Source organism: Leuciscus leuciscus, assembly GCF_965113295.1.
Source record: "Leuciscus leuciscus genome assembly, chromosome: 1".
Taxonomy (NCBI): Eukaryota; Metazoa; Chordata; class Actinopteri; order Cypriniformes; family Leuciscidae; genus Leuciscus; species Leuciscus leuciscus.
In genome coordinates this window covers 57,319,453-57,330,763 of record NC_138725.1, presented here as the reverse complement: position 1 = coordinate 57,330,763, position 11,311 = coordinate 57,319,453, and the positions used below count along the sequence as shown (strand labels likewise).

Here is an 11,311-nt window from a genome sequence, read left to right as displayed (position 1 = left end):
ATTATGTAGGCTACTTTATTTTCTGAGAGCGTATAGGCCTATAGGCTTTATGGTTTGATTTATTTTACTTATTTTATGTAATGTGTAGTTATGTGAAATTAATTGCGTAATGGTCTATTCACGATACATTTGATTACAAAAACCATAAAAGTTATTTAATTTGAATGATTTTATCCTATATGTTCATCAAGACCACGGACAGAGAGAGAAAGAAAGAGCGGGGAGGGGGATGCTAGAGGGATAACCAGAGAGAGAGAGAGAGAGAGAGAGAGAGAGAGAGAGAGAGAGAGAGAGAGAGAGAGAGAGAGAGAGAGAGAGAGAGAGAGAGAGAGAGAGAGAGAGAGAGAGAGAGTCAGGCAGGCACACGGGACAGGAGCACACCGGTCGGACTCGGAAGTCGCGAGGATGGAGATCCGTCCGGACCGCTTTAAGGCTCAGGCAGGAAAAACTTTGGGGAAAATACACAGGTGAAGTACCATCTTATTATCCTCAAAGTACGTTTGTAAAAAGAACTTTTCCGTTACTTGTTTTACATTTCTCTCTTGGTTAATAAAGAATAAATAGGCTATTGTCCAGAGGTGATTTTTGTAGAAGCTGAGGTGTTGAAAAACATGGGAATTAAAATGCGTTGAGTTTATGTCTGTGATTGCATCTGACAGCACGTTTAGTAAGGAAAAAATTACTAGTGGAAAGTATAGCCAAGAAGTGATTGTGTTCCCCTTCTCTGTGCGTGTGTATCCTTCTTCAAGATGTCAGGTGCAAACCCTTGTCGTGACTGAATCTGAGTCAAATGTGTTCTTCTTATGTAATCAGTTTGCACGTAATGCATCCACTCTGTACGATTGAGAAGATTGTCCAGATGGATCAGATTAGTTCGCGGCTAACCCGGTGCCACAGACGTCCGATGCGTGGCGTTGGTCGCTTTCTCTCTCACTTTAGTGTCTGTGCGCGTGAGCGAGTTCAGTCATTCTTCCACCTGAGCGTCAGGTAGTCGCGCGCATCACTGCACAGCTCGCGCGTCCCAGGACACACACAAGTTCTGATTCCACGCCCTAGTTGATAAAGCGGAACGCGCGCAGAGAACAGGAAGTCGTTGACCAAATTTGGTCTGCATACGCCATGAGTAGGCTACTACTTCGTAGGCTAAGCGTATTCGATACAAAAGTTCCATACAAAAAGAACAGTAGCCTATATATGGTAGCCTAAGTCGGAGTAAGATGACTTTTCAGAAGTAGGGTATATATAGGCTACATTTCAGACATCTTCGCTTTCAGTAAAACCTACATGTTTGTTGAGTGAAATCATTTAATTTGCATTCATTGCGTTTTCTAATATATTATGACATATCTTCATTTAAAATATGGTCAATTATTCAATATGTAAATATTCATATGCCTTATAAGTAGGCTATATAAGTCATAGAATAATTTGACCTTGCAGATAAATCTATTTTCTCTTTTACTGGATTCTGCTTTGTCTGTCATCGGTTATTTAATTATTCAACTAATAAATTGTCAAAATTAAATTTTAAATTGAATAGCCTACACTTTTTTTTTTTTAAAACATTAAACATAAAGTTGAATTTATTTAATAATAAAGGGGGTACAAATAAAGTTTATTTTAACAACTGAAATGTATTATTTTAAACCTAATTAAGACCAGGAAGTAGGCTATTTTGTCATGGCAGATTTGGTGTTGAACACATTTTGCTGGCGGTGGAGCATTTTAAATACCTTGTTAAATCTTGTTAATTCGATATCTGTCTTAGGCCCAAATTCAGACAGGATGGACTCTCCCAAAGGTCAAAGTACATCCCTTTCAAACAAGTTTGTCTTCTTGGAAAAATGTTTGGTAACCACTAACATCAGCGTTTACTAATAGCCTTCTGAAAATTTGGATTGGATGTATTTTTGAAAGGTTTATATTCTATAAAATAAATAGCATATTTTGTAGCCTAGATTCTTTGCGATGTATAGCCTACACAGTCATTCACTGGTGAAATAAGTTTTAGTGTTAAAGTTTCATGTTCAGTTTAGTGTTAAAACGCATAGGCCTACTCTTTCATGAGATTTTAGGTTGCAACTAAACATTAAAATCCAGCTCCGAAATAGCCCATCAGAAACACACACATATACACACACCCACACACAGCTGTCGGCCCAACAAATCCCTGAACGCCCCCTCCCATCACTTCCTCGTCTCTCGCGCTCACCAGTCAGCTCTGTCCGTCCTCAGCGCGCGAGATCGCGGGATTAAATGAAGGGTAGCACGCGACTCCCGATTTTTTTCGCGATGCGAAAATTCCCTCTGGAGGTGAATTTAATGGAACTTTTTGACTACAACATGCTTTTTTATATTAAAATAATCCATTCCTTTAAGTGTAGTGTGAAACTAAAGGTAGGCTATGGTTTTTGTGCAAAAGTTTGTGTTAAAAGTAAACTGCTGATTTGGATTTCTGACTCTCTACTTTAGTTGTGAGACTCTGTGTCCCTGATAATATTTTAGAGAGAGCATCAGCAGCTGATTAATCATTTAAAGCTCAGCAATGCATCTACTTCTCCTACTGTTTCAGCCTCACAGGCCAGCAAGCAATACACCTCACACCTGCAGTTTTCCCTCTGTCATCCCTACTCCATCCCTCCACCTCAACTCTTCTCATTCTGCCATTCCTCACTGAAGAAAAGATGCTATTTCAGCCCTGTGGAATATACCATTTTTATAAAGTAAATTCTATTAAAACACACTTCTCACTGTTTACTTGGCCATGAACAATGTTCAACAGCCGGTATATTTATTCGCTGTTGGACATTGTTAATATTTTCCTTGGGATTTCTGGCTCATTCTGATTCCAAGAGAAACATTTAGGTAAAAAATAAAAATATGAGTTTTCAGCTAATGGCGGTAAGGTCATTTCTCCTGTACCGTTTTTTACACTCACAGATTTTTATTCTTGTTTGTCGTTTGTATTTTGCATGTTCACTAGGCTGCTTATCTGAAAACATGTGAAGGTCAGGCTGCTAGGATGTATAAGTATGTGTGTGTGTGTGTGTGTGTGTCAGTGTCAGGAGGGGGGAAGTATCTCCCCAGGTGACACGGTCCCACTGAGACCCAATCTGTTCAATAGACGCAGGGGAGGGTCAGAGGAATTTGGCATAAAAATCATAGAACAACACACTGATGGTAGAACAGAAACAAATGTGAAGAGGGGGAGGGGGAGATTTGTGGATCAGTTTTAATCTGTTACCTTTTGTACAATGAATCAGAATCAGAATTTTTCATAAAATTAACCAAAGATCAGAGAGGCAACTAGATTCAGAACACCTCTCCATACATGAAACGACAGTAGAATAGTGAGCCAAGATGTTAAAAGGATGAACAGAACATAGTTGTAGTGATGGTTAAAGAGAGAGAAAGAGAGAGAGGGAGGGTGCTAGAGAGAACTGGGTAGGATTATGTAATTTTTTTTAACTGTTGTGCCTTTATCCTCTTACAGCAAGATTAAATGGGAAAAGTGCATGTATGTCAATGTATGTTTGATGTGTTTGTGTGCGTTTAGTGTCAGCAGAAATCCACACATCTCACCTCTGAACTTAAATACAAATGTGCAACTGTAATGAACTCTTGGAATGTAAACTTGCATCATGGTACGAGATGCAGAAGTGCATGATTTAAAAAAAAAATGTGTCTGTGATTTATCGTCACATTCATCGTAAATAATGATATTGCTGTCCTGCGACATTGTTGAAAGGTGTACATGCTGCAAAAAAGTGAAATATGAAAGTCTGTTTTAAGTCAAACTAAAACTTTAATTTGATTTCTATTTTTTTATAATTTTTATTTTAATATTTTTTAAATATATATATAAAAAAATCATTAAAATATTTATTTAAATAATTGTAATTATAGGTAACCCATTAAGATTATTACATGTGATATAATTTAAAATATTTAACAAAGACATTTTTAAATCAGTATTCAGTGGCTAGTCTGAAACCGTTACTCTCAGAGTTGGTACTTCTTTTGAATAAGCACTTTGTGGCCGTTAAAACAGTATGCTCTATGTATTCGTGTAGTATGAATGTATAGTCTAGATGTTCTACATTCATCATGAATCTTGAATGTTGTCAAAACTCAAAACTTCTCTCCTGTGGCCTCATGGGATAGTAAAGTGTCCATCAGCACTTCAGAATCTCGTCGGAAGTAATAACTTTTCTTATCCGGGGACTTTTCGCCTATACTGTTTTATATGAATACATACTCTTTTCATATAGCCTACTGTTCAACTACTTTCGCCAAGATTCTGAAGGTCATTTTAAGGAGGCCACAGGTGAGCAGTTGTTGTATTCAGCTTTTTTTATAATATTTTTTATTAGATTTCATCTTTATATTTTATATTTTCACTTTAATTTTGTAGTTTCTTGTAGTAATTTTGTTAGTTTTAGTAATTTTAGTACTTTAAGTTGAATGAGAAATTCTGACTTAATTGGCAACTAGCTGAAATCAAATAAGTTTAAGGTTTTTCATATTTAATTTGATTTTGGTTAACGTTTATTTCAAGTGACAAATTTGAGTTTTAATTAATTATAAAACCTCTGGATAGAATATACTTTATAAACGGTCAAAAAGTAAAATCAAATAAAAAAACGGGTAAGCGGCAGTGCTGAAAGTGAACGTGATGTGTGTATACTCAGAGAATCAGAGCATGATGACCTTGATAAAGTCATTTATGTGGAGAGGTTAGGTGTATAATATGTATGTGAGATCAATAAAAACTATTAAACATTTGCTGAGATTGTGCTGTTATGATGGGTATGCAAATGTGTATGTTTTAGAGGTTATGGTAACTTGGTAGTTGGCACCCATGTAAGATATTTATAATATGCTGACATAGAAGTAAATTCTATTGGACAGGATTCTGTGTGCGTGTTTGTGTTTTACCCATATAAAGTGTTTAGCAAAGTCCTTGTACACCCCCTTCTGCGGTACACCTGACTCTTAGATGGCCTACACACACGCGCACACACACACACACACACACACACACACACACATACAGGTCAGCTGGTGTGTCATGAACCGTGGAACGAGATGCAGAAGAGTGCATGATCTGTAATCCTGTTTTTTTGTGTGTGCAATGGTCACATGGTAAGATGCAGATAAAGAGAAAGAGCTCAAATACACCGTGAAATAAATATTAATTACAGCCAACAGTCATTCTCATTAGTAGGTAGCATATGTGCCGCTGTTGGCAGCAATCTGTTTTTAACTAGGTTTAACCTTAATTACACATCTTCCTGAGTGAATGTGTGTGCATTCAATTGTGCACAACCACGCTCCTCCCCTCTCTTTCTCTTTTTCCAACTCTCTTTCTCGTTCCACTCAGTCACTCTTTTTTTTCTTGCTCATATTTATCTCCGGAAGTCTATAATTTCTGTAATCCTAATCTGAGGGTGGAGCTACAGATTAACAGTGGTTAAGAGATGGAAGGGGGAAATTGAAGGGGAGGGACGTCCATGAGTCACGGGTGTGAGAGGTTTTAGTTATAATTGAAACACATTGCTATTTTCCATGAGACACCCTTTTTAGTTTCACATTAAAACACATTATATGGCTGCAGAATGAATATGCTCCCTAACATGTGAACAGACATATGCAGTCATCCACCACTCATTTCACTTCACTTTCTGATTGTATGTTGTTTGAGGTTGAAGGGATTATAAGGGATCTGCTTTTGTAGGAACAGTGACAGAATGAGAGAAATAGAGAGAAAGACGTACAGAGGGAGAGAGACAGAGATTAATATTGTGATACGTGTATATGAGATTTGTGGAGCTCAGAAATAGTTCTCTGTGCTATTTAATTTTATACAACTGTTGTGGGTTTAAAAAACAATATATATATATACATATATATTTATATATACAATACAGAAAAAAAATTGAAATATATTTTAAAGTGTCAAAAATATATGTGGCATATATTCCAAATACATTTAAATATATTTGCATTGTTGTTCACTTATATTTATCATTTTGAAATATATTCTGAAATATAACAAAAATATATGATGTTATGTGTGAAATATATTTACATTTATAACATGTAATGTAAAATATATGACAAAATATATGGTCATAAAATGTTTAGTTTGCTAAAGAAGGGTTGAAAATGTATTTTGATCATAGTAATTCCTCTACCTTTTCCCCTATACACAACAGTAGGCTACCATATTTCACTACTGTATTATGACACACAGCTATAATAAATACTGTACTTACATTTAAATGACTGCAATGTAAAATGACAGATAGTTGCTTTCCTAGGACTGTTAGGCCATATTAGGTGGCACGTTAGATTTATTGTTGTGTTTTATTGACATCTTTCCTGAAGTCATTTAAATATTGAAAATATGCACAATATTTATGATGCAAGTATAACAGTGACACTCCAACAGTGAAGTACACTTAAACAATAGATTTATTCAAAATATATTTCAAATGAAACAATTTGCAAAAGTTAAAACATATATGAACATATATGTTGTTAGTAAACATATTTACATATAAATATATTCACATATTTAACTGAAATGTATTTATTGGGCCAATTTCGAATATTTGCATATATTCCAAAAATATATTTCAAATATATTTATTTTGTGTATGGGACACTCACACATATGTATATACATACATACATATACAGTATACATATATATATATATATATATATATATATATATATATATATAAAGATAGATAGATAGATAGATAGATAGATAGATAGATAGATAGATAGATAGATAGATAGATAGATATTATATAAACTTTACTTTATAGGTACATCTGTTCAACTGCTCGTTAACACAAATTTCTAATCAACTAATCACATGGTAGCAACTTAGGCACCATTGGTCAGGATGATCTGCTGAAGTTCAAACTTTGAGCGTTGCGTGGTTGTTGGTGCCAGATGGGCTGGCCTGAGTGTTTCAGAAACTGCTGATCTGCTGGGATTTTCACGCGCAACCATCAGGGTTCACAGAGAACGGTCTGAAAAAGAGAAAATATCCAGTGAGCGGCAGATCTGTGAGTGAAAATGCCTTGTTGATGGCAGAGGTCAGAGGAGAATGGCCAGAGTGATTCCAGCTGATAGAAAGGCAACAGTAACAGTAACACAGCAAACCTTGAAGCAGAAGGACTACAGCAGCAGAAGATGCACTCCTGTGTCAGCTAAGAATATGAAACTGAGGCTAAAATTTGTCTCACCAAAATTAGACAATAGAGGATTGGAAAAACATTGCCTGGTCTGATGAGTCTTGATTTCTGCTGCGGCATTCAGAGTATCAGAATTTGGCGTAAACAACATAACAGCATGGATCCATCCTGCCTTGTATCAACGGTTCAGACTAGTGCTGGTGTAATGTGGGAGGGATATTTCTTGGCACACTTTGGGCCCCTATTACCAATTGAGCATCGTTTAAACACCTACCTGAGTACTGTTGCTGATCATGTCCATCCTTTTGACAACAGTGTACACATATTCTGATGGCTACTTGCAGGATAACACGCCATGTTCCAAAACTCAAGTCATCTCAAACTGGTTTCTTGAACATGCCAATGAGATCACTATTCTCAAATGGCCTCCACAGTCACCAGATCTCAATCCAATAGAGCACCTTTGGGGATGTGGTGGAATGGAGATTCGCATCATGGATGTGCAGCTGACAAACCTGCAGCAACTGTCTGATGCGATCATGTCAATATGGACCAAAATATCTGAGGAATGTTTCTAGCACCTTGTTGAATCTATGCCATGAAAAATGAAGGCAAAGGTTTCAGAACTGCCTTAAAGGGATAGTTCACTTTGAAAGTAATTTTTGGTAAGTTTTAGCTTACCTCAAGGGCATCCAAGATGTAGGTGTCTTTTTTTCCGCAGTAGTTTCAATTTTGATATTTTTAGGTCAAACCGTTCTTGTCTGTCAGTCATATAATGCAGGTCTATGGTCATTATCTCAAAACACAAGCACAGAGTCCAAATTAAAACAATTCCCCATCGTCCAAATTAAACAATTCCCCATCGTAAGTACACATTGATGGCCTAAGACACGAAACGAGCGGTTTGTGTGAGAAAACGAACAGTATTTATATAGTTTTTAGCTCTTGAACACAGCCACGTCCAAATGTTCTGATCTGATGTGTGCGCAGACTGGTGCATAGATATATACACTAGATGTCGCCTTGTCTACGGCAGTTCATTGGAACGAATGTCTTTAAGGCGACATCTAGTGTATATATCTATGCACCAGTCTGCGCACACATCAGATCAGAACATTTGGACGTGGCTGTGTTCAAGAGCTAAAATCAATGTGCTAAAATCAAAGGCCATCAATGTGTACTTACGATGGGGAATTGTTTAATTTGGACGACGGGGAATTGTTTTAATTTGGACTCTGTGCTTGTGTTTTGAGATAATGACCATAGACCTGCATTATATGACTGTCAGACAAGAACGGTTTGACCTAAAAATATCAAAATTGAAACTACTGCGGAAAAAAAGACACCTACATCTTGGATGCCCTTGAGGTAAGCTAAAACATACCAAAAATTAATTTCAAAGTGAACTATCCCTTTAATTCTTCGTGGCATGCTCAAGAAAGGTCCAGCCCAGTAGGCAACTAGCAAGGTGTACGTGTACCTAATAAAGTGGCCGGTGAGTGTATATGACGGTACTACCATTCAAAAGTGTGGGGTGGATCAGAACATTTAAAAAAAAAAAATTTTGGGAAAGAAGTATCTTTTGCTTACCAAGGCTGCATTTATATATATATATATATATACTCACCTAAAGGATTATTAGAAACACCATACTAATACTGTGTTTGACCCCCTTTCGCCTTCAGAACTGCCTTAATTCTACGTGGCATTGATTCAACAAGGTGCTGAAAGCATTCTTTAGAAATGTTGGCCCATATTGATAGGATAGCATCTTGCAGTTGATGGAGATTTGTGGGATGCACATCCAGGGCACGAAGCTCCCGTTCCACCACATCCCAAAGATGCTCTATTGGGTTGAGATCTGGTGACTGTGGGGGCCATTTTAGTACAGTGAACTCATTGTCATGTTCAAGAAACCAATTTGAAATTATTCAAGCTTTGTGACATGGTGCATTATCCTGCTGGAAGTAGCCATCAGAGGATGGGTACATGGTGGTCATAAAGGGATGGACATGGTCAGAAACAATGCTCAGGTAGGCCGTGGCATTTAAACGATGCCCAATTGGCACTAAGGGGCCTAAAGTGTGCCAAGAAAACATCCCCCACACCATTACACCACCACCATGCACAGTGGTAACAAGGCATGATGGATCCATGTTCTCATTCTGTTTACGCCAAATTCTGACTCTACCATCTGAATGTCTCAACAGAAATCGAGACTCATCAGACCAGGCAACATTTTTCCAGTCTTCCACTGTCCAATTTTGGTGAGCTCGTGCAAATTGTAGCCTCTTTTTCTGGTGGTACCTGGTGGGGTCTTCTGCTGTTGTAGCCCATCCGCCTCAAGGTTGTGCGTTTTGTGGCTTCACAAATGCTTTGCTGCATACCTCGGTTGTAACGAGTGGTTATTTCAGTCAAAGTTGCTCTTCTATCAGCTTGAATCAGTCGGCCCATTCTCCTCTGACCTCTAGCATCAACAAGGCATTTTCGCCCACAGGACTGCCGCATACTGGATGTTTTTCCCTTTTCACACCATTCTTTATAAACCCTAGAAATGGTTGTGCGTGAAAATCCCAGTAACTGAGCAGATTGTGAAATACTCAGACCGGCCCGTCTGGCACCAACAACCATGCCACGCTCAAAATTGCTTAAATCACCTTTCTTTCCCATTCTGACATTCAGTTTGGAGTTCAGGAGATTGTCTTGACCAGGACCACACCCCTAAATGCATTGAAGCAACTGTCATGTGATTGGTTGATTAGATAATTGCATTAATGAGAAATTGAACAGGTGTTCCTAATAATCCTTTAGGTGAGTGTATATATATATATACCAAAAAAACAACAACAAAAAAACTGTAAAAATAGTACAATGTACTGATAAAGCAGAACGATGTAATTATTTCCTGTGATGATGGCAAAGCTGAATCTTCAGCTTCATTACTTCAGTCTTCAGTCACATGAACCTTTAGAAATAACTGATTTGTGACTCAAGAAACATCTACTTATTATGTTGGAAACTTATGTTGGATGCATTTTATAGTAAATAGTAATAGTAAATAGTATTTTTTATACACATATGTATAATTTTTTTTATACATTTATTTATATATATATATATATATATATATATATATATATATGAAGAGTTCAGATGCAAAAGCCTCTAAGTGCCATCTGAAATTTTCTTCTAGAATGATCATTTTTATAAAGCTTGTATATTTAAGTTAAGTAATTTCACTTAAATGACAATAAATAGGTAATTTGCATTGCCATTTAAGTGAAATTATTTAACTTAAATATATGAGCTTGATAAAAATGATCATTCTAGAAGAAAATTTCAGATGGCACTTAGAGGCTTTTGCATCTGAACTCTTCATAAATATATATATATATATATATATATAATTTTTCTTAGCATGATTTGTGAGAATTACATATTTGCAAATACAGCCACACTGAGTATCTATGTAAAGGACAGATTTAATGGTGAGCATCAGATAATCTTGCATTCATTTTATCTGCACATTAAATTCATATATTTATTTTAAGTTTCAGAGCATATGTCTGTGAAAGTGTTTGCTTGTATGCTTGTATGTGTGTTTTTACTGGCTGTAGACGTTACAGACAGGTTGCATATGCAGATGGTCTCTGCTGGACTCCCATGTACTGCTATCCAGTGAGACACTTCATTCTTGTTCCATGTCCTCTCTCCCTCTGTGTCTTCCCTCTGCATCCCACCTGGTTTTAGGAGTGTATGTGATGTAGTTTTGTGACCTATGAGGGTTCCCTAGTGTATGTGACTTCATATCCAAGCTCATGCCTTTTAAAGTTGGCATGAAACAGAAGTTACGATAGTCTTTTCTTCCCTATTCCCTATTATACGGGTGAAACAACTTCACAAAGAAGAAAAATGCAGGGCATTTGGGAAATGATTGGATGGTTGTTGTTTGCTATTGTTGTAAGTAACAGGTTGTCTCGCCCCCGTGCCAGTAAACACTTCATCAGAGAAGAGAAGAGATGTCGCTGAAGTGATTTTGATTAAAGATGACTTTGAGTGTAATAACAGTTCTGATCTGGCTTATAAAATATTTTAAT

General features: G+C 36.9%; 1 protein-coding gene across 1 annotated transcript in view; it reads left to right on the top strand.

Annotated features, from left to right (window-relative positions):
• The first annotated feature begins 312 nt into the window (after window positions 1–312).
• Window positions 313–11,311, top strand: part of slc17a7a (solute carrier family 17 member 7a) — a 31,659-nt gene continuing 20,660 nt past the window's right edge. The window contains exon 1 of the mRNA XM_082136675.1: window positions 313–467. Within this exon, the coding sequence (XP_081992801.1) occupies window positions 406–467 (62 nt within the window). The 5' untranslated portion in view covers window positions 313–405. The remainder of the gene's footprint in view (window positions 468–11,311) is intronic.